General features: G+C 41.5%; 2 protein-coding genes, 1 long non-coding RNA gene and 4 other non-coding genes across 11 annotated transcripts in view; 5 read left to right on the top strand and 2 right to left on the bottom strand.

Moving 5' to 3' along the window:
* Positions 1 to 7,466, bottom strand: part of LOC147643870 (uncharacterized) — a 64,596-nt gene extending 57,130 nt beyond the window's left edge. The window contains exons 1-2 of one of the 2 annotated variants that reach the window (XR_015271397.1): positions 7,338 to 7,466; positions 6,953 to 7,017 (exon numbers count right to left, since the gene is read on the bottom strand). This is a non-coding gene — a long non-coding RNA (uncharacterized LOC147643870). The remainder of the gene's footprint in view (positions 1 to 6,952; positions 7,018 to 7,337) is intronic. The other variant, XR_015271396.1, reaches the window with a different exon arrangement.
* On the top strand, positions 221 to 2,661 carry Acsx4 (Acyl-CoA synthetase X4). The gene is made up of 4 exons (XM_020958573.2): positions 221 to 470; positions 529 to 923; positions 992 to 1,108; positions 1,161 to 2,661. The coding sequence occupies exons 1-4, from the start codon at positions 330 to 332 to the stop codon at positions 2,125 to 2,127; spliced, it is 1,620 nt and encodes a 539-aa protein (XP_020814232.2). The 5' UTR covers positions 221 to 329; the 3' UTR covers positions 2,128 to 2,661.
* Positions 7,467 to 7,896: 430 nt separating the features above from the next.
* TRNAV-CAC (transfer RNA valine (anticodon CAC)) lies at positions 7,897 to 7,969 on the top strand. The gene has a single exon. It is a non-coding gene; the product is annotated as a tRNA-Val (tRNA).
* Positions 7,970 to 8,574: 605 nt separating this feature from the next.
* On the top strand, positions 8,575 to 8,647 carry TRNAV-CAC (transfer RNA valine (anticodon CAC)). The gene has a single exon. It is a non-coding gene; the product is annotated as a tRNA-Val (tRNA).
* A 260-nt stretch (positions 8,648 to 8,907) lies between these two features.
* Positions 8,908 to 8,980, top strand: TRNAA-AGC (transfer RNA alanine (anticodon AGC)). Its single transcript has one exon. It is a non-coding gene; the product is annotated as a tRNA-Ala (tRNA).
* Positions 8,981 to 12,468: 3,488 nt separating this feature from the next.
* bnl (fibroblast growth factor branchless) overlaps positions 12,469 to 23,570 on the bottom strand; it is a 59,668-nt gene continuing 48,566 nt past the window's right edge. For 2 of the 4 annotated variants that reach the window (XM_086831703.1, XM_086831702.1), the window contains exons 3-5: positions 19,700 to 19,803; positions 14,629 to 15,887; positions 12,469 to 12,742 (exon numbers count right to left, since the gene is read on the bottom strand). In XM_086831703.1, coding sequence (XP_086687829.1) covers positions 12,688 to 12,742; positions 14,629 to 15,887; positions 19,700 to 19,803 — 1,418 coding nt within the window. In that variant the 3' untranslated portion in view covers positions 12,469 to 12,687. Of the gene's footprint in view, positions 13,961 to 14,628; positions 15,904 to 19,699; positions 19,804 to 23,570 lie in introns of those variants that run through there. The other 2 variants (XM_086831704.1, XM_086831705.1) reach the window with 2 other exon arrangements.
* TRNAT-AGU (transfer RNA threonine (anticodon AGU)) lies at positions 21,824 to 21,897 on the top strand. Its single transcript has one exon. It is a non-coding gene; the product is annotated as a tRNA-Thr (tRNA).

Raw genomic sequence — 23,570 nt, 5'->3', positions numbered from 1 at the left:
ACAAGTGGGGCATTCACCCATTTTCCAAGGTCTTTCCATTTATCTACTCATCAGTCAATCAATCCCACATCAAAACTATTGTATCTAGAACCCCATTTCGACTGGCTTATCTCACTGGAACTGCTTATCGGAGAGCTTTCCGAGCTTCGGCCTCATATCGGTGACGTAGTGACCCGGTTGGACGATAAGATTCCACTTGGACTGGAATTGGCCTGAGCATGGCTAACAGTCGCCAGTCGCTGAAGAATCGTTATTGGACACGCACCCGGACTTGCGTCCGGATAGAAAACCGTTTGTTGAGACCCGGCCAGCTCTTATCAGTCGCCAGAATGGAACGCTCGAGCACGAATTTCGATAAATACACTAAAATTTGGAGTGGACCAAGGCCGGCGAATTTCTTCGATCCGGATTGTTCGATTGGTAAAATTCTATTTGCGTTTATGCGGAACCATCCATCCAGCATATGTCAGGTGAGTCAACATGTAAAGTTCCCTTTCAATGGGAATAATAATCATAATTTCTCTTTAGATTTCCGATACCGAGGGCACTGCTTTGACCAATGGCGAGGCCATCACCTTTGCCATTCGCATTGCCCAGCAGCTGAAGGCTCTGGGACTGAAGCAGGACGATGTGGTGGGCATTGCAGGGACCAATACCACCTACCTTATGCCGGTGGTATTGGGTTGTCTCCTCAACGGAACTCCCTTTCATGCTGTCAGTCCCTGGCACGATGAGGACACAATGAAGCACCTGTTCTCCATCACCCGGCCGAGGCTCATCTTTTGCGATGGCTACGTCTATCAGAGATTGAGCATTATTGCCAGGATACTGAAGTCACAGGTGTATACTCTAAAGGATCATCGGCTGGGCATGCCACGCGTAGAGGATCTGCTGGAGCCCACAAAAGCGGAGCTGTATTATGTGTAAGTTTATGAATATATTCAGAGACAATAAGGAATCATTCTAAGATATTTGCTACTCCCTAATCCAGGCCTGAGCACCTTCTTCTGGGCGGCGATCAAACAGTGGCCATTCTGTGCACCTCGGGCACCACGGGTCTTCCCAAGGCCGTTTGCATCACCAACTCAGCTTGCCTCTTTGACTTTGGGTAAGTCTTGGGCAAGAGTATTTTCTCATCTCTAATTATCGATCCCTTCCAGCTTTGTGACCGGTCAGGATGTGCTGCTCTCCTTTAGCACCATCGACTGGTCGGCGGGCATGTTCAACATGCTTTTCAGTTGCTGCCATGGCTCCACACGGATCATCACCGACCGGGCCTACACACCCGAGTACATGCTCCAGCTGGTGGAGAAGTACAAGGTGACTCTGCTGACAGTGGTTCCGCAGCAGGTGGCATCGCTTCTCAAGGCACCGACTCTCAGCAAACAGCGCCTCTCCAGCATCCGCTTTGTGAGCGTGGGCGGTGGCTCTTGCTATGTGGCCAATCTCCTGAAGCTACAGGACTTCCTGATCAAAGGACAAATATCCTATGGCTATGCCCTGACCGAGTGTGGTGGTGTGGCGGCCAACATGGGTGTGGCCAAGCCCTCGTCAGTGGGCAGAATTGTGCCCGGAGTGCGAGTGAAGATCCTGGATGACGCCGGACGAAGTCTCGGCCACGGTGACACTGGTGAGATCCTAGTGCACAACGGAAAGCAGTGGAATGGCTATTATGGCAATCCTAACGAGTCCAAGCGAATGCAGGACTATCAAGGATGGTTCCACACCGGAGATATGGGCTACTTTGACGATGAGAACTACCTGCATATTGTGGAGCGGAAGGGTGACCTCCTGCGCTTCCATGGAGCCCAGTACTGTCCCCATGAACTGGAGCAGGTCATAGCCGAGCTACCGGACGTGATCGAGGCCTGTGTCTTTGGACTTTGGAACGAAGTGGACGGCGATCCTGCGGCGGCAGCCGTTGTCAAAGTTCCGGGCAGTCGCCTCACCGAAATGGACATTGTGGAGTACGTGGCCAAGCGTCTGGTGGTAACCCACAAGCAGCTCCACTGCGGGGTATTCTTCCTGCCAGAACTCCCTAAAACTGGCAGCGGCAAGGTGCTCCGCCAACAGGCACGCGATCAGGCGTTGGGCAAGAAATGGGCCGACTACGGCAATGGACACTAATCTTTCCCTAGACTTAATTCTGTTAGGCTTAAAGACAATTAGTAATTAGCGCCGGGTGACTCATCCAGCCAGTGTTAAGAGTACTGCCGAAAAAAAAAGAAATTAAATATATACACCCAAACACACAGACAGGTAGACAAGTGTGTATGGTCGCGCTTTCGGGGGCCATTGCTTGATATCGCCGGCTTATCTCCCGATAATTGCGTTCCAGGTGCGATAGTTGCGTACAGAACACACATTGATCATCGGCGGTGTTTGAAGGGGGAAGGGAAACGGATTGTCGATCAAGGTAATGTTACCGATGGAGGTCAGCATTCTTGGGTCTACTGATAAGAGGTGACTTGGAAGGCAATCCTATATGTTGAGAGACAAACATCTTGTCGCGAATCGAGTAAAACAAGATCTTTAATTGCAATCATTTTGGGTGACGCATCTTGACGCATCTAATAAATTAATAAAACTGAATCAAATGATTTGTAAAGCTTGTAGAAATATGGTATTCTTTAATTAAATTACTTTTTACTGATCCAAAAATATGTTTTAATTTATATATAGTAATCTAATCCCTTTAAAAGCATCTCCCTGAGAAAGAGTCAACAGCTGTGTACGTGTAAAGCGACCCTCGCAGCGACATATCGAGTGCCTAATGATCCTAATGATCTGCATTCCAGTTGGGCAAACACCAAAACCCTTTGGTTCAAAAGCGGCAATGGAAGCAACAAATATCATTTAATTGACAGCGGAGCAAAGTTGCACTTTGTATTTGTACGTGATCTTGTAGCCCTGCAACTGGATACTTTGGCCCCCGCATCCTGAACTCTCTGATGAGTGACATGCCGCCCCGAACTGAGTCACGATCGATCGTTGGTCCCGAAATAAACTGCAACAATTAAGAGCCATTTGGGCTGGGAATTAATTCGGCGGGGATCAGTGATAATGATCGCTGGAAGCGGATTGACGAACGGAAAGAGCATCTTCATCTGCGTCGTGCTTGTTGTTTTCAATGTCAAGTTCAAGAAATACGATCCATGCGATGCATTTTCGGGGTATTAAGTAGTGCTCATTGATCAGAGTTGCAGACTGGAAGACGTCAGTCAGACTGACAGAATGGCTGCTGGTTGCCAGAGCTATGTCAAAACCTGCTTGGATATGCAGGAAGTGCCGGGCATGACCAATTGGATGCAGTGGAGCAGCTTCTCAAAGCCGCCTGGCGCCCATCCAATCCGATCCGATTCGATCTGCTCTCGGACAGCGGTTCTAATTGTCAGGCAAATACCAAGTACCAAATACCAATTATCATTTGTCAGTAACGCCACTTAGAATGTGTTCTAGTGTAATTAAATGCCTACGCTCTTTGTGCGACGATCGCCTGAATGGTTTCTGATCATGATCACAGATCCAGAGTCGCAGATCGGAGATCGCATATCTGCGATCTAATCTCCGCGCTGATTAATTCATTAGCAACTGTCGACCAGTTTGTCAGTTACATGGCAATGACTGTTGCCCGCCGCCATTGCAGCGATTAATTGGCGTTATTAATCGTGTAGAAAATGCTAAAATTGTTTGCACTTATTTATAATACTAAGAACTAATTTATGTCTCACGAAGTTACGGATTGAGGGATTGTTTAATTACTCCAATCATTTGCATATGTCACAGCACCAGTCTCGGCTAAAGCCCCCTCCCACCAGTATCCCCCTTTTTCGAAAGTGGACCCAATCCAGCTGCTTAACTTCACCCCACATCCAAATCTTGCCCAACAGGAATCTTATTAAGTCATCTAATGCAGCCTCACATTATTGGAGTGTACGGAAGGGCATCATGCTCGAGTAAGTCTCAAGGAGATCTCGAAGGATCGAAGGAATATTACCCAGTATGTCTGCTTGGTACTTATTTTATTTTAGCACAAAAAAAAAACAGAGAAAAGTATGACTTGCACATGCCTTTTACTCATTATTTCCTCTTAATTCATTCATTTATTAATTAATGAAATGACTGAAAACCTTCTATTAGAAGTTTACATATAGATTTTTTGTATCCACAGCTAACCTTTTTAATATCTTAAGACTTAAATATGATACATTCCCTATTTAAATAAATATTAAATAAAATAAATTTATTTAAATAAATATTATCTTTAAACAAATATTAAACCTTAGTTTTATATAACAAGTTATGCGATAAATCAAGGCTTTAAAACCTTAAGTAAGGAAAGAAAATCAATAATTGCAATTGCTAATAAATCTATTATTCTATTATTAAAATATCTATTCCATCTATAAACTAGACATACCCCTCTGATACCCTACACAGTACAAGGGCATAACAACTTTGACACATTGCCTTCGACATGGGGGGAGAGCGAGCTGAGAACACAGAATTTATGGCGCTTAAATTGCAGTCATGCGCATGAGCGGCAACGACTAACAAGATCTATGCATGCCTCCCCTGCCCCATCAGTCTATATCCCAATCCCAATACCGATCCCGATCCGATCCCGATCAGACTTCACTTCACGTGGCTAACCCCTTCGCTGTGGCTGCGGCTTAGAGCGGATGTTTGGTGTCAAAACACTGCAGCGAACCGATGCTGGATGCCTTTTCTATGGAATTCTATACCGGACCCGGGTCCTGGCCCGTAATTTATGTAAGCGATGTGTTCGCCAGTGAAAACAAGAGGAACGCGGGATCGATCGATCGGTGATCGTAAAAATAGTCCGGGCCCCATGTTGCTGTGTGCGTTGATGTTGCTTTTATCAATTTGTGTTAAGTTTGCTTCTAAGCACGGAGCAGGCATAGATCATAAAATGGCACCCCCCGGCATCCGACAGATGATGGTTGGGGATCGGCTTGGATCGCTTGGATCGCTTGGATGGCTTGGATCGTTGAGGATCGGATCGAAGGGGAAAATTTACATAATTACCGCTGGCGGTGCTTTGGTGAGAGCCGACCGAACGTGTCAAAATGAAAAGTGTTGCATGATTAGCGAGTAAATTACAGGCGGCGAGGCATAAATCTATCCCAGGCCAGTGCCTCAGGCCCCGAAGATAATCAAATAAATGTAGCGATTAATAATAGATGAAGATGCAACCGCAGTGGAGACAGCGGGCAGAGCGACGGCGGATCAATGGTGCCTGCTGGGTTCATCAGGGTCTAGATCTTGGCCAAGAGCATCTCGACCAGAGCAGCTGCCTGGGATCGACTGGCGCCTGGAGCGTGCGAATTTCTCGCCGCCCGTTGTGGGAGGTGTGAAGAACGATTGCGGCCATGGACCAGCGACTCCAGGAACTGGCCACCTCCAGCCCCAGGCTAGCGGCCAGGCCGACATGACACATTGTTGTTCGCGTAGCATAACTTGGTCAAAAAGCGATGATCTTGGGATGCGGCCAGTGGCCGATGCTGATGATGATGGAGGTGATGCCTCAGCCTGCAGCCAAAACTCAAATGAAACCGGCTGCCAAGTGCACTGAGAGAAGGGGTCTAGATAGGTTTGGTCTTAGTCTTATGTTATGGGATATTTACTGGTGTCAAATTATAATTGTGTTAATAACCCTTGCAACTTGAGAATATATTCCATATTTTTTACCTATAATTTCAAGAAGTTTTGTCTCCAAATTTTCCACTATTTAAAAAAAAGATATCCTTGAGTTTTCCTGTCAAATCTGTTAAATTGTATCAACTAATTCCTAATTCTAAGCAGTTACAAAATTTTCCAAGTGCCTCCTCGTTATGCAGATCCCAGCGATAGATACGCTTCCTTAACACGTCTTTGCAGCTCAGGAGCCGGAGGGGCAGAAAAAGAGATTCCGTCGCCGGGTGTTGTTAAGAGCAAAGTGTTGTTAGCCGGGCCCGGGAATCGGTAATATGTTCGTCACTTGTTCGCCAGTTGTTGCATTTTTAGCGGTGGTTTCATATTACCGTTGCCCAGTGGACGGGACCCGGTCAAGGTCTCCCTTTGCGGTGGTAACAAGTGTCCCCAAGTTGGCAGAGCCAGAGCCAAGAACCAACTTTCATTGAGCAAAGGCAGCGGCGACGGGTTTGCATATTGCATATTGCATTCCAATTCATCGAATCGCATCGATCCGAGTGGAGTAAGAGTGGCTTGGAGTCGCGTCGCCTGCATTTCCTGTCGCATGCGCCACATAAATTAGTTTTCCATGTTCACTTGTCACTTGTATCGCCATTGGCCAGTTGAACCCGTTTGCCGGCCATTGCGGGTGTCCATTCCACTTAGAATCCGCATCCGAGCGATTGCCCTTATCAGTCGGCCGCTTCCCCAGCACAATTTGCAATCAATTTTGGCAAAGAAGCCACCTAATTGCTTTTGCGGTTTATTTATAGGGCCGCCTCACGCACCGCCCAGTTAAATGATATCAAAGTTTTCCTTATTAAGAGGTGAGTAGGAAAAGGGAAACTCTCCCGCAGCTTATTCCCAACTATGTTTTGTAGTTCAAGTTTAAGCACCAAATTCCTAGGAGTTATCTTGACCAAGTCTAAACACTTTTACTCGCTTATCGTCATGACCATAAATTAGGGTCTCTGTCAACGCATTCCTGCGTTTTTCCCGCATGAAAATTATGCAAATCTGGCATTGATATATTGGGGTGACTGACTAACCAACACGGAAACTCGCTTCCTAATCGATTTTTGAAGCAAAAAAAGCCGGAATAAACCAACAGATCTTTAGTGAATGACTATGACTAGGATAAGCTAGATTCTGATCAGAAATTAAGCTAATATAAGAAGAATATAGTATAAGAAATGCTGAAAAAGAAGCCAACACCAAGTACGAGAATGTATAAATGTATGTATTTTCTTGCACTCACCTTTTATTGCACTTTCTCTTTGCATGTTTTAAACATGCATTAAGTACTTTAGGAACACCTTTTTTCTTATTAAAAATAAATCAGAAATCAAAGCATTTCACTTGACAAGCCTTCATTTCATATTAGAACATACATATGTATATACATAGGTATGAATGGATATATGTATGTACATATGTGCATATGTATGTTGTTCAGAGCAAAAGAAACGGGAGGTACTGCCGCTGTCGTACCTTCCTCTTTATATATGCATACACCTGCACATACATACATACATATGTACATACAGCAGAAAAAAGACACAAAACTATTAAAACACTTTCCTATGCTGAACTAAAGGCTTGTACATACATATATACATATTCAAATGTATAAATGCACTTACTATTTTTGATTTCTGATTGACAATTAACCGAGAAAGACACACACACTGGGAATAATTAATTATTTCTAATAATAACACATTATTGCACGTGATCTTCATCTTCACACTTTCAATGACACACAATGAAGTGAAAAAAGCTTCCGCGAAGCTGGGCTTGCGACCATTCTACTGAGAGGGGGGAGAGAGAGAGAGAGTATTAGAGAGAGGTTACGGTATTGCCAAATGAGAAAGGGCCCTCTCTTTAAAGTTCTCTTAACAGTGGATATTTCTACCTGAAATTTTAAATGAATAAATGTTTAAAATACGGTATATTTTACTAAAATTAATTAAATTAAATAATAATTTGACTGAAAGCTCCTCTTCTTACGAAATGGACCACGGCAAAAATGCATTTGAACAACCCAAAATACTCAAACCAATATAATTGTTTTATAAACTATTTAATATTTTTAAATAACATACAAATTAATTTCCAATAAGCTAAATCTAAGCTAAACTTACAGTACTGTATTCTGTTGCCTTTAGCGTATAACCTGCATTGGGCCGCCATCTCTCAGTTGTTTCCGTAGTGTAGCGGTTATCACGTGTGCTTCACACGCACAAGGTCCCCGGTTCGAACCCGGGCGGGAACATTCCCATAATTTTTTTATTTTTTATATTTTTCGCAAGCAATATTTATTCAATGCCAATTGACCCAACCTCCCAGTTTCCGCTGTTGTAGTTGAAGTTCATTCAATTAATTTTCTCTCAACCACATTTAATTTTTATTTCGATTTAATGAGACTGATTTTATGAGCATTTTCAGGTGTGTTTGTATTTATAAACACGGCCGACCCTCAGCACGCACGGAATTTCAACTGCTTTTACGACTCACAGCGTCCCGGCGTCACTCCCAGTTCCCTGGCGTTTTTATGACCTTCCTTGGCGGCTGCAGCCCTTGTCGACTGCCGCCACCCAGGGCGAAAGGTTGTCTGGAAATAGGACAGCATCCTATTAAAGAAAGTGCTGTTATTGCTTAAATATGTTGCATGCAGCGCGTATTCTTAGGCGCTGCGTTGACAGACGGTGCATCTTTCTGAATGCTTTGAACTTGACAGAGAAACTGGGGAAAATAAAATTAATGTGCTGAGTTTACTTTTGTTTTTAGATTTAAAATTACCAATCAACTGGACCGGAAGTCCTTTGTTATCCTTTTTGTTCCTTAGCTGTTGGGAGTTAGGTCGCGCCGCGCTTGTGGGTTTCCGTAGTGTAGTGGTTATCACGTGTGCTTCACACGCACAAGGTCCCCGGTTCGAACCCGGGCGGAAACATACTTAAATTTTATTTTATTAATATTATATAATTTCATGTTTGTATGAAGTAAATATTTTTAAATCAAAATCTACAATATACATAATTTGTTCAGTAAGCCATACCTATTTTATAAACTTAATTTTGTCCACTATAATTTTACATAAAAAGCTTTCTCTCTCTCTTCAAACTTCAAGCTTTCTCGGCTACACATAAAGGGCTCGACTGTTAACCGTGGGAAATGCCTTCACAAGCCAACTATGACATCCGTAGTCCATCAGGGGATGTAGCTCAGATGGTAGAGCGCTCGCTTAGCATGTGAGAGGTACGGGGATCGATACCCCGCATCTCCAAAATAATTTTTTTTTATTATTTTTAATACTTGTCATAAGGAAGTTCTTTTTTTTTGAGCTGCGGAAACATTTGCACATATCGCTTACCCAGAGTCTAGCCATCTGATGGACATGCTCTCCCATCGCCGGCGACATTTGTGTCCAATTATTTAGTAAATAGAATATCATGCCGGTTACAACTCCATTTCACACGCTTTTCCAAGCGACTGGCCGAACCGGCTCGTTATGCAATCGCTCTGTGACTTTGACTCCTTGGTCCCCCGTCTCCTCCACTCTCATTTCCCGGCGGCAGTGCGCGGCATGGTCACCGCCCGGCAGACATCGCAGCTAATCCAATTAAGCGTATTCATCATATTCACGCAATGCAGGCCATGAACTAGAAATGCAACTAAACCAGACTCGGCCAGAGGGTGGCGGCGGCGGGTATCATCGGAATCGCGGATCGGGGATCGGCGAACGGGTATGGAGAGAGATTCTGACATTTCCGTCATGTCCAGATGATTGAAATCTGTTTAATTGAATTTAACTTAGGAATGCGCTCAAGTATGCTGCTAAGGAAGTATCTGTTTATCTATTTTATTATTTGGTTATTTGTTGCAATAGAATAAAAGCTTTTTTGAGGTTCGTTTTCCGTAAATTTTACTATGATTTCTAAGGTTTTTATACCAGTCATCTATTAATTACATCTCCCTTGTCGCAAAGTCTTTATTGCTATGATGGATTTCCGATACTATAATTTCCGATCCTATAATTCCAGTGCAAACTGCCAGGTTATATAAACTTTGGCTTTCCGAATCCACTTTTCATTCTTATTAAATGTTATTTTTTCTATTTTTCAAAATGTATTCTTATTAAGATTTATGTACTGACTAGACAACACGTATTAAATTTGATATATTTTGACTCGTGGTTATAATTAAAAGAAAAGAAAGAATACCATAAATGGATTTGGTTTTAATTGACTACAGCAATAATGCCAAATGTACAAATATATAAATGTATAAGCCTCGATCAACCTAGAAGCTATATCCCACTCATGAGGATTCCAATTGCAGTTTGGTTGTTAGTTGTCATGTCGGTAAACTAATTTCACCGAATTTCAGTGGGCGTTCTCTATTTCTCGATTTTGCTATATACTGCTAATGGTCATGGCATTGACATTGATCAGCTGCAGCTGGTAAGACTGGGTGGCTTTTTGGCGGGTATACCCACACTCGATTTAAGTGAATAAGCCAAAAAGCCATGGGGCATATTCTCAATACGTCACGTAGACCTTAAATTGTAAATGCTGCTTTAAAAATTGTAATGTTTGTTGCAAAATGATCAAATATTTGAATGTAATGAAAGTTATTAAAGGAATAGAAATGACGGAGAAAAATTGTTTTAATTATGCAGTGCTAGAAATAGTTTCATCAAGAATAGAATAAGTATGCTGAGTCCAAGTCTTTATTTAATTGGTGATTTGAACTCTTAATCGACTGCTGAAAATGTGTAAGGACTTTAAAACAAACTATTTTTATAAATGTTATCTAAATATAAGTTTTCAAGAAGCCTTTTTTTAATAATCGTACCATTTCTTATAAATTTTTACCCTCAGAAAGATGCAAGTAATTAAATGACGTGCTTTAGTGAAAGGAAATACCTTAAAACAAAATGCAATCTTAGCTCTTGGGGGCATATTCCAGCTAGAAATTATAGCGGTCATTAGCTGCTGACAGCCCAAAACCCAAAGGTAAACAAAAACAACGCCTTTTGTGACATTGTGAGCAGCTATCAAAAATACAAATATATATACTATATATAGTACGTAAGCGCCACTAGTTCGCGGGCTTCTCCCAAATTGAACTCTTTTAATCAGCCAAGCAATTAACGCTCTCAGACTGCCAGCTACGATATGGTGGCCATATGATGATCATGATCATGATCCCCGTTAGAAGAGCAGCTGAATCAGCTGAGCTGATAAGGCCCGGAAATGCGCGTGGGGAGCGTGCGCCGGCGACGTCACCCGCTCATTTTATGCTTACGCCAGCTTTTTGCTCCCTGCTGGAAGCAGAATGTTATGTTGCCAAGAGAACTCGGATTCCCGATCTATCCGATGGTCCGAGCTTCGACCGCTGTTGGGTCTTTGGTCTGGGGGTTCTCTCTCTCTTTTATTATTCTGATTTCTGATCGTTTCGGCTCTTCTTTTTATCGGCTGCTGTGGGGGCTGGGCGGCCGCCGCCGCCTCGTGTTTCGCCTATTCATGCGAAAAATTCAGCAGCGTCTGAATGAACGCAAATGTGGGAACATGAGCGACGGCGAGCAGCAGCAATTTCGCCATTTCAAGGCCTACGTGACTTGTCTCACACAGGGAAATCGGAACGATTTCAACTGGGGAGCAACACACCAAATGCGGTTCCGACTGCGGTTCTGGGATATGGATGGGGATCGGGAGCAGAGCGGATCGGGTCTGGGTTTTGTGGGGGTGCAGAGTCTCCAAGCTTAAAGTGAACTCTATTATCCATTTATAATGCAGGTATTACAGTAGAAACTATCTGTTGAGGGATACATAATAAAACAAATAATAAATAAATTCATTAAAATGTTCCTAAGCCACTGAATAAATTATAAGATCTTTAAGAAATTCACCGGAAGTAATAGAATAAAACAAATAGAAATCAATCAATAATAATAATATAAAATAATTCAGTTAATATATTTACATATTTATAAATAATTCGTTGCTATTGCTTAAACAAAAATCAAAGTTATTCACACTTTGTAATTGCTGTTAATACCATTATTATAATAATAATAATTTTTATACAAAATTTACCTTAAATATTTCTGGTTAAAGCCAGTTCTTATCTATATAAAATTTATAGCAAAATAAAATCTAGTTAATTTAATTAGTTACCCAATCCTGGTTAATATATCTATAGATATACTACACTAAAGTAAAACCATAAATTTTAAGGTGACTACAAAAATTTTCCATTTATTTTTCAGTAGCACAAAAACTATTACGAAATGATTTAAGCTTATTTTGTTACTCTTATATCATTCAAATATACATTTCAATTTTAAATTAACAAACTGACATTCGAGTTTTTTAAATTTATGGACTTTTAATAGTAGTGATACCTGTAATTGCCGCACTTGTCGCGCTCTGAGATCTCTCGCGAATTAGTTGCGGCGACCACATGATCTTTACGCTTGCGGCACGTGCTGTCACCTACTGGCCATATGGGAAAGGTCTTTGACTGTAGTCAGCTGGTATCAGCATATTACGCCAGCAGAGAATGGAGAGCGGAAAACCGAGTGCTTCCAGCTCTCAGAGAAAGCCGAGCAAGGTGCGACTAGCTCTCCGGAGTAATCAACGCTATCTGCTCACCTGTTTCCAGCGTAATCAATGTGTGCCATAATGGTGACAGTTGGATTTAATCAGCATACGAAATATTCCCCGCCGCTATAAATTTTCCAGACATTTAGACATACAAACACTTTGGTTTTTTGAATATTTGAATACTTTATTTACAGTAGTTAGAGCTTAGTTGTACGCTCCGAGTTCTGCTTTCAGTCTTAATGATAAATACGAAAAGTAGTCTATGCTAAGTGTAGATTTAAAGATAGAACTCTTATGCTTAAAGATCAGGAACTTTAGCTTTGTTGTGTGGATCGGTGGTCCAATATATGAATTAACTTCCTCGATAGAAAAAGGGGTCTCTTTACAGGCTGACTCTTGTGTGGAGGAAAGCCCAGGTGATCATCTGCAGGATCAAGCTGGAAAGGGCACAAAGTCATTATAGAGGAGGGTTTTGGGGTGCGGACTTATAGAGAGGATATAACACAAAACCATGCCAGAACTAAATGAAATGTATAGTGATTTAAATTTATTCAAACTTTAATTGAGCAACGTGCAAAAAAAAAGTAAAAACAATTCAATTCCATGCAATATATACCCAGTATATCACTCATCTTACCATATTGACTAAAAAACACTTTCTCAATTTTGATATTAATGTACTTTTAATTTTATTCTTTTTTAGTTTAATTGCTTTCGCGTTTTTCTCATGCTCTTTTCATGGTTCATTTACTCACTTATCTGGAAAATGTTTGTATAATGCAATTATAACAGAGTTTTGTTAGTCTAAGGCCTAGAGTCATCTTAATTGTAGTTTTATAAATAAATATTTTCAAATAAATAAATAACTCAAATAGTACAGGCTACAATCTATAATTTCACGCTTATCTCTCGTCGAAATTAAATTAAATAAATTAATATTACATGTTAGTTGCATAAGTATCTGTAAGTAAAAATACAATGTTTTGATTTCTGGATCCTTTCTCTGGTTTCTAATTCATAATAGTTGTTTTCTTTTCGATGTATCGTTAGCTCCATAGTTTCGATTGGGGGTTTCCCTTGGGAAAATTCTTATTCAAAATTGATTTACAGAGCTTAGGCTAAGCACTGAGAAGCAGCGAGGTTCGATAATACAAAGATAAAAAACTGTATCTTACGACTAAGCCGTGTATCTGCATTTTGTCAAAATATTGCTTGCCAAAACCTTGATTTTCAAAAATTCTTATCCAAACAATTTTCAGACAAATCGGGTAACATATTCGAATTTTCTTCGCTTTGTTTTTTATTAACATTGGGAATAGCTCTTTGCAAGTTTTCAGTTTCTATCTGTTAGAGTTTGTTTCGGAGTGATCGTATTTCTGAGTATTTTCATCAACGTGAAATTTCCGCTGCAGAGACTCAAGTATTTCAATAGACTCTTTTTCATAAGGTTATGGGGATTTTCTATATTTTACATCTATATAATTGTGATTGGGATGGACGTGCGTGCATTTTATCATACATTTCGATTATATATATATTTATATATTCCAATGGGTTGAGAGGTTCTTATAAAATACTCGAGACTCCGTCGTAATACATTCGATATTCATCGTCTTTAAGGGGGTTCGCATCATCGCCGGGGAGACAACAGTCCGCTGCATCAAAAATATTATATTGAACCAGGGAAGTTGGTACGTTTGGGTGATGTAAAAGGTATGTACACACTGGCTTGGTGATGTATGTATGATATAATTCGGAAGGTGCAGTATAATGCGGTGTATGTATGTACATAGTAGGTGACTGATTGTGAAAACTTGCAATTACAATATCTTTTCCATACTCAGGCCAGTCTATTCTCGGTTCTCCCTTCTCGTTTCTCTCAGATTTTTCACATTTTGAACGTTTTGAATTGATGTTTTTCGCCAAACCAAATCTTAAGTTTACCCAAATAAATATTAAAATTTTGAAAAATACTTTGAAAAACACACAATAACCAAATAATAAGAAATCAAAAAATACAAAATGTGAGAAATAACTAAAGTAGATTAATAAATTTTGAAAGATATCTATTAAAATCTATAAAGATTTCAGATTTAAGGTTAAAGTTAATGCCAAAAGGTAAATGGTTTTAAATTTAGAAAAATATTCAGTTGCCAATCCAAAAAATAATATGTATAAAAAAGTTATTGCCAATACAAGTTATTTGAGGAAATGCTCAAAAATATATTTTAGAAAAATCTCTACTTAGTGTAGTTCGATTTGTGAGAAAAGATGGAGTTAGCTCTGGAAAATTTCGAATGAATTTGCTTAGGGTTTAACTTACAAATCGTAGTAGAGCGAATCATCGCCAACTGCTCCGCTGCGTCCCTGCGCCTCGGAGGTGGCGTCCTCGTAGCTGGCATCCTCCATAGAGCCGCCATCGGTGTCGGTGTCCTCGGGATCCTCGGGCTCCTGTTCGCCATCCTGCTCCAGATCCTCGCCGCTGGCCAGGCGCACATTGCGCTCCACCCGATCGCTGGTTTCACTGAGAGCCAATGCAGGCAGGGGTGAGCTGCTCTCCCAGTGACTCTCCGGTGGCGTGGCCAGGCTGGTGGCCATGGTGGTGGTGCTGCTGGTGGACAAAAGATCTTGCTTTCGCTGCTTGCGCTTGCCACCGGCAACAGCTTTGGCTTGGTGTTGCCTCTGCTGTTGCTGCTGTTGCTTCTTGCCACCATTCTGCCGCTGCTTTCCGGCCTTGTTGCCTTTCCGTTTGCCACCCGACTGGATGTTGCCCTTGCCCCGCTGGTGCTGCAAGCCCTTGCCCTCTGCTGGGCTAGGACCTGCACCTGACTGCTTCTTGCCACCATTCTTCTTGCCACAGTTGGGCGGCGGTCCTCCCTCGGCGGCCGCCTTCGCGCGCAGCTCCTTGCACAGCTGGGCCTTGGGACCCAGCTTCCGCAGGTTACCCGCTCCAGCTGCTGGCCGCTTCTGGCACTGGTGCAGATCCTCCTGCTCATGGGGCCGGCACTTGCGCCGCTTCTTCTTGTCCTTGCTACTGCTAGGGGTACTGCTAAGGGTGCTACTAATGGTACTGCTACTGCTAAGGCTACTGCTAATATGGCCGCTCTCGCTTTGACTACTGTTACTAATACTAATCAGGCTGCTGGCACTGCTGCTGCTGCTGCTGCTGCTGCTACTACCACTGCTACTACTACTACTACTTCCGCTTCCACTTCCACTCCCACTTCCGCTTCCGCTGCACTGCGGCGGCGCCTTAAAGTGGGCCACATCGATCAGCGGTATCAGCGGCTTGCCCGTATCACAGAGTTGGCGTACGCCGTGCTTGACGCGATTGGCCCCAAAATTCTTGGCGATCAGCTGCTCCACCCGATCCTGCGGCACCGTCTCCGTGATGGCATTGGTGTAGGTGCTCAGCTTCCGCAGCGATCGGCTGGCCGAGATCTGGGTGCGCCGGAGTTCACCCTTGCCATTGAGGGCCAGGTAGAAGACCCGCCGCGCGTTCGAGTTGTAGGTGGAGGAGTATGTGTTGTAGTTCTGCAGACCCATGTTCTCGTTAAAGACACAGTCGTCGGTGAAGTCTTTCTGCAACAATCAAGGACTGTGATTAAATTATTTGGCAAAAGAAAGATGGGAAGAGAAGAGTACTTAATACTAAGGAAGGAGTTTCAAAGTAAGGCTAAGTTTATGCTAAGGAAAATTCGAAATTTAGAATGCGAGAAACCATACTCTGGTCTTGAAATATTAAGTTAATAATATTTTTGTAAGAAGTGAAGCTAAAATTTCGGAAAGACACATATAGATCTCTAGTCAGCAATAGCTTCTAACAAATTCAAATTGATTTAGCATATTTAACTCAAAATCTTTAAATTATTTTAAGAGCAAAAGCTTAAAACTTAAGATATTAAATAGAAACTAACCCCTTAAAAGTATCAACCAGTAGCTATGGAAGTTCAAAGTTAAAAATCTTCTAACCAATAAGTGTTTAGGCTTCTTCAAAGGGTTACTAGTTGTCTTCTCCAAACTTCCACAGAATCCGAATAATGAGCCACATTCCCCACTGAAAATAAAACTTCTTTGAATTTACTGTCCAGGGGCGGCGTCTGTATCTTTTATCTATCGCCAGAGCAATCTGATGGATAAATGCGCTCATTATCACAGGATGTGCTCCTATCGGCGTTGACCATCGATAGCCTTCGATGGCCATAAACATTTCTACTTTATGAACACCTCATGACAGCCGAACAAAAGGACCCAAGGAGCCAGTTGAAATAATTACCTGGGACTGAGAATTATACATTTTTTTTAGCTAGGTAAGAAAAATGTAAATCGAGAGCGTGGAAAGAAAGGATTCTGAGCAAAGCCCCCGTATTCTTTTGTGGCCTTTTGGATGCGCCGACTGCCCCAGACATCTGCAGATCAAATTCAATTAACAACATTGAATTAAATCGCTTGTCAGGCAATTAAAATTGCTTCGCAAATAAAACGACAGCGAGGCACCCATTGTCGGTGAAATGTCGCCGCTTAAATTTAGAAATTAATCAGGCAAAAGGCGGCCCGAAATGAGCCATCAAATGGGTGAGGGCCAGGGCCAGGCCAGGAGCCCGATGATGCTACTCCCGATCCCGATCCCGATCCCGATCCCGAGGTCGAGTCAAGTCGAGACAAGTTTTTTGACATACCGAGTATGTGACAACAATGTGTGCGCCGCCCCTCCACTAGACTCCCTTTTTATGATAGGCATTTCCAGGCATTTTGGTTTATTTTTAGTCTTTAATGGCTTGCAAGTGAAAATTGGCAGACACCAAAGGGAAATGAAGTTGTACTTTGATAAGGTATGTTAGACCCGGAGACTGAAGCCATTAGACCCTCTCCCTCTCCCTCTCTCTTTCCATTGAAGCTTATCGAGTGGCGCCACCAGGTGACTCTAGGAGAAAGGTTCTGAGGAGATTACAGGGAACACCTACGAACGGTAACCGAACCACTTAGGGGAACTCAACCCGTGCACCGCGTGACGTGCTCCGCCACTTATCGCTTCGAAACAGGACAATAACGATGATAATGATGCAACATATTCATTGGGTCCGCTCCGCATTAATTGACCAAGCCCAGTCCAGGTTTACACCGCGGGCGGTCCGTCTCGCTGGGAGAGAACAAATTATGCAAATTAATAAGCAAAACCGTAATGTGAACATTTATGGCTACGACATTTTAATTGCACGAGACGCTGACTCACAAGAGGTTTGGGTTGGAATTTATGAATTGGCAAACGTTTCAGGCTTTTTGTATTCTTTCTGGTCAATTAGCAAGGCCGAAAATCACCTGCTTCGGTGGTGGTCACAAGATCGGACGAAAATACTTGAAATATTATGGTGAAATGTCATTAAAACCGTCACCAGGCAAAAGGCGCCTATGAATAGAAAATGACGGGAAATATTTAAACTGTGGGTAAACCACAGGGTTTTAAAGTGTTTCTATATCTCATATGCACTATATATCACAAAGTAATCACAATTTTTGTTTGGTGAACAAGTGTTAATGGAATGTAGATATTTTAAAAGTATTTTTGCGGAATTCTTTGTTATATATACTTTTAAAACGAGCCCAAAATGGATATGATTCTTTAATTTTCTAGAAAATATTTTATACAACAAATTCTTTTCTCTATTATATATATCTGAGAGATATTTGTTCCGAGTGTCCAAGATATATCCGATGCCAAAATAAACTAGACGGCCTAATATAACCGCCCACTTGACCAACTTAAAGATATGTTGGCTATGTTATAGACTCTTTTCTCTCTCTTAGGCACGCGGCGCCTTCAAAGGGCCGCCTACAAAGTTGCCGCTGGTGAAGCGCATCAATCAGCAAAGTATCTGTATCTGCAAGATACCAAGCGCGAGCGTGGATGCGGACACGCCTCGGCTGACAGAATTGGCACAACGCTGCTATTTCGGATGCGAAAAGGTCAAAGTGCTAGCGACGGGCGGAAAGAAAAGAAATAAATTCAAATCAAAAACTAATGTCCGCCGGACCATTGAAGCGCATCCGAAGCGGTTGCATGGCGCCAGCCCAAAAAAGGCATCCTCGAGGCAGACGAAATCGAGGATCGGAATAAAGTGTCGCCTTGACTCCGATGGAGGTGGAGGGAGGACTCACACTCACACTCGAGGACATGCGACCGCCATCAGTTGCCACTCGAGGACCTGCCCGATCGACCATAAGGACACATTCCGAGGGAAAAAGGGACAAATGCAGGACTCTCCAGTGTTTTGCTGCTGATCGTGTTGCTTTGTTTTTGTTCACATTTAATTTTTTATTTATTACCCGACCTCTTCGGTCGCTCTTTCATTTATTTGAGTGTCCTCCCTTTGGGTTCCTATTTTTTTTTTTCGGTTTACCTCAATCTTTTAACAGGCCTTTGTTTGTTTTTGTTTTCTCTTCCGAAGGGGTGCCAAACAATGAACTAGAAACGATAGATACCGATAGGAATATATGGTGCATACACCAAATTTAGTTATTTGGGAGTGGAAAATTGTAACTAGAAATCAATTTCGCGGTTCAGGGAGTTGGGATAATAAGGATGCTTTGTTTTTTGAGTTATTTTCTATAAAGTTATCAAGCTAAGAGAGTATATTTTAATCGAAACAATAGCAAACGACGGAACCAGACAATTGTAAATCAATATCATTCAGTTCATTGTTTAAAAGAAAGAGTCAAGATCAGATATGATTGGAATTTTGAAACTATTCCAATAAAAATTTAGGTTCAATACATATAGTACAAGATTATTCAAACTTCGGCAAGTTTATATGCTACTGCAGTTTGTAATAAAATTATACGATTAAATAAAAAATCGGTCATAGCTAAGCTTATAATATTTAAATTTTTTTTAATAAAGAAAGATTAATAGGGCTAAAAATTAGAAATAGTTTGTGTTAACATTTAAAATATTTAAGTTTTTCCAATTTTTCACAATTTTAATGATGGAACCCTTTGTAAAATTTTGAAATGATGAAAAAATTTCGTAAAATGTATTTTCCAACCGAGCATGGCTTAATCGACTCGTTTGGTGATTCTGATCAAGAATAATTATGATTTACAGAGTTGAAAAATACTCTATTCAGCGTTTCAAGCTTCTAACTAAAATTATAATATCAAATCAAAGGGTATAAAAATTGCTAATTAAAAAAATCTAGGTTTAAAGGAATATTATATAGGAGTTAAATTTATTTAAAAAATTATCTTTTCTGTTTGTATTTACACCTTCAAAGTCTTTTCCTTTTGCCCAGTTATCTCTTGTACATCTTCTAGCTTCCTCAGAATTTCCGAATTATTAAATTAACCCCATATAAAATATATTTATTTATTCTGTACAATATTTTAAGCTTACTTACCGAGCCATAGGCAACGCCGCACGCGTCCATGCACAGATACAGGCAGGTGGCCACACTCTGCAGCTTGATGCGTCCCACATCCACGGTGGATCGCTGGAGAATCGCTGCAAATGAAATGGGGAGAAAGCATATTAATTAATTATCAATCACACGTTTGCTGAAGTGGAGACCTGATTTTTGCGGGCTGACCCACTAACTGGGCCCAGGTGATGGCCAAAAGGCTTGTCCCTGTCCGAAAAGTTTGTTAATTACACATCCGACACCTGGGTAGCTGTCAGTTTGCAAAAGATTGAGTTAACCGCTCGAAGGCACGGGTTAAGCAATAAATGTTTAATAAAATACATAGTAGGGGGACCCGGTAAATCATAGATTCCCATTGCTAAGCAAATTTGTCAACTGCGCCCCTTGAGTGAGATATTATTTATGACTCGATTCGCGGCAGGTTAATTGAAATTGCGCCGCCTTGCACTTGAGGAACGAGGAAAAAGCCACACCAAATTCAAGTTCAGGTTCGCTTAAGGTCAAACCACTTGTGGGGTCCATGGCAGGAGGGCCAAAAGGAGGAGGTGGGAAGAGAGGGCCGGCCTCTTTGTCAGTTGGCAGTTGGATGGTTGGCTGGCCAAAGTGTGTCAGCACTTGGCCGCGGTCCGTTCAATGAACTCACTGCACTTAGTGCACACAATAAACATCAATTTATAAATACACAGCAGCTTGTTACGGGAGCAATTGGAGAAATGAAATCTTAGCCAGCTGCTGTGGCAAGGAAATGCCTGTGCTCCTAATAAAAATTATTATTAGAGATTATGGACGGGTCCCTGAGTGGCCACTTGAGTGATGGAAAAAATGCATTTCGAACTACTGATAGAAAGTTTTGAGCTGCGAATCAGCCATTAAATCCTTAACAAGACATTATTTATGGGACAGCTGATATGAAATCCTTGACATAAAAAAGGGATATAGAAGCACACACATGCCGGCCGGTATTTGTTAATAAAAACAATAAATACTGGGTAATAAACTGGGAAATATCTGATGAATAACTTGGGGATTCATTGCATATATCTGAAACTGTGCCAGTGGATAAACACTGGCGGGAATATCATAAAATATTGCTGTCAATAGGTGGGCAATTTATGGCCCACATGCTTATCCCGTATATGCAACTTTTATTGCAACTGCAACTGCAACTTCGGTTGCAACTTTGCCTAAACAAAAACAGGGGAAAGGCATGCGTTTTTTATTTACAGGGCATCATTCTACCTCCCCCCAAATACCCCTTAACCCACCAATAAAATACGGAAATTGTAAAGTTTCGGCGAAAGGAAAAAGAACATAAATAGTGTAAATTCAGTAGCAACAACAACAAGAAGAGGCTGTGCTCCCATTCTCCCTTCCCAATGCAGTTCCCTTTTCCGTACCCGTACCCGTACCCGTTCCCTTATCCTATTCCCTATTCCCTCTTAGATTTACAATTTCCCTCCCCCAGAAATTTCCCATTCCCATGAGTAATTGTTCCATTTCTTTTTTTCTGGAGTGTTTGGCAATTGCATTTTAGTGGATTTCATTGGATTTTCCGCTGCTCCAACTCTTTTGTAAATACTAAAAAAAAACAACAGAAAAAACAGAAGGAATAAACTAAACAAATGACATGCTAAGCGCGTCAGTTCATTTGTTAAAATCGAAGGGGTGGGGGTGACCAGAGGGGGACTTGGAGCCCAGCGACAGCCTTTCACTTCGCCGTATGCCATGTGGTGTTGCATTTCACTTGCGTCGTGTTGTGCCTGTCGTGGTGTGACTTTTTCTCTCCGAGCCTCATTTAAAAAACGATTTGTTTTGCTCGAGTTAACAAAAGTAATTTTTCTTCTTTTTTATCTTCTTGGGGTACACGCTGCCTTTCGGACAGCGACAACTTTTAGCGTATTAAATTGTTAAAAAGAATAATTTATATTTATTCTTGTGGGAAAGTTTTCTCCGGCCGCTAGTTCTGTCTCATTCACACACACTATATGTTGCTAATTTTAGCTTGAAGAACAACAAAAAGTTGAATGAGAGTGCAGAAGGAACACACACAGAGAGCGGGCTCTCTCAGCTTGAGACAGAACTTTAGCGAGGTGCTCGGCATGTGGCGCCGTGGCTTAGTTGGTTAAAGCGCCTGTCTAGTAAACAGGAGATCGTGAGTTCGAATCTCGCCGGGGCCTATGTTCAATGATTGAGCATTTCATTTTTTTTTTTTAATTATACTTATTTATTTTTTTATTTTTTATTATTTATTAATTTGTTTTAATGAATGATAAGTATATATCTAAAATTGTATATATATTCTATGAGAAATCTTCAAGGCAGTGAAGTAGTCATTTCCGACCCTACAAATCATCTCAAAGTGCTTTTCTTGTTAATTTAATGATTTGTAATGTTTTAAATATTATCTAATATTCATATCATAAAATTAGGATAAATATTCCCACTCGTTTCAATTAGAAAATGAATTTTCACCCAATCTTTCCATCCAATTTATCTTTTCTCCAGTAATAGTCATAGAAATCTGTTCAATTTGCTCAGCTCATTATTATGTGTGTTATCGCAGCCGCTACAATAACAATACGGAATTGCTTGAGGTGTGAAATAAGTGCATATTGATAATCGAACGATCTTTTATTGATCCATCAACGAAAATGTGCCTGTGGGGAAGTAAGTAGGTTCAATCAGGCGTTGAGTGCAGTTCATTGAACCAAGGGGGAATGGGAAATCCAAAGTTCGAACTCCAAAATTAAAATGTATCCGAATTCCTGGCACGCTTTCGAGCTGCTTTAAATTACCCACATATTAAGCACGTAGTTGAGCCCCCGAAGACACCAACAATAAAATCGCCTCCAATGGCTGTCACGCTCTGACAATAATTAAAATGTCAGAAAATATGCCTGTCAAATCGCTGGCATTTTCGGAAGGTGCTCGATTGAGTTATGTTTTGGGCTGGGTTCTGGGCTTCCTTGTCATCGATGGATGGATCGATGGGACTGCAACTTGGACAGGGATCCGTTAAGGCGAAGGGCGCTCAATTTATGCAAATGAGACCTTCATTTTTTCCGACAGACGATGGACTGGCTTTGGTAATGTTGAAATTTATGTGCAGGCCCTCAATAAAAGTTGGAGTTGACAAAAAAAATGAAATAGTCACCAGGTATTTAAATAAATCCATGCATATATGTATGGAATTGCCTTTTATTATATTTTTAATTATGCTGACAAAAAAGTGTGACGTTTTGGCGTGACATTTTATGAAAATTTACGATCACTTTTGTGGTTATTTAACATAATATGGTATGGTATGGCCAGCCATCAATGGTCGTAAAAAGAATATCTCTGGGAATATCTGAAAGCGAGGCATTATCCGCCTTTGTCTGGACCTCGAACCCCTCGAAGCATTCACTACCGTGCCACGCCGTCTTTTGTGGCATCTGTATAGTCTCCACCTAATTTATGATCGTGGGCAGCATATTTTGACAATTTGATTTGAATCGAAGGCGAGCATATCAATCAATGGGGACTTGAGCAGATGTATATGCATAAGCCCCGATCCAGATGAAGAGTTAACAACTGTCGCTGTCTATTAAAGCCCAATTAGTGGCGCTTTATTGAGTTGTCGTTTGGCCGGGTAATAAATCTTTGACAAGAAGCTGTGTGCCGCCTGCACTCGAGTAGATAAACGGCGATAAATCAAACCGCGGGCGGTATGATAAGCCGATCTGCTTAGCATTTGCAGGTGATTGCTTTTTTTATATATTCCGAGGGGGGAAAAATGCCAAGAGACCTACTTATGCGATGGGAAAACCTTGGCGACAGTTCCCACCCCAAAAAGAAATTGCAATCCGTA

Source organism: Drosophila serrata, unplaced genomic scaffold (genome assembly GCF_035046125.1).
Source record: "Drosophila serrata isolate PLE 108 unplaced genomic scaffold, ASM3504612v1 contig_241, whole genome shotgun sequence".
Taxonomy (NCBI): Eukaryota; Metazoa; Arthropoda; class Insecta; order Diptera; family Drosophilidae; genus Drosophila; species Drosophila serrata.
Note: the sequence above shows the minus strand (reverse complement) of the source record. Positions and strands in the feature narration are given on the sequence as shown.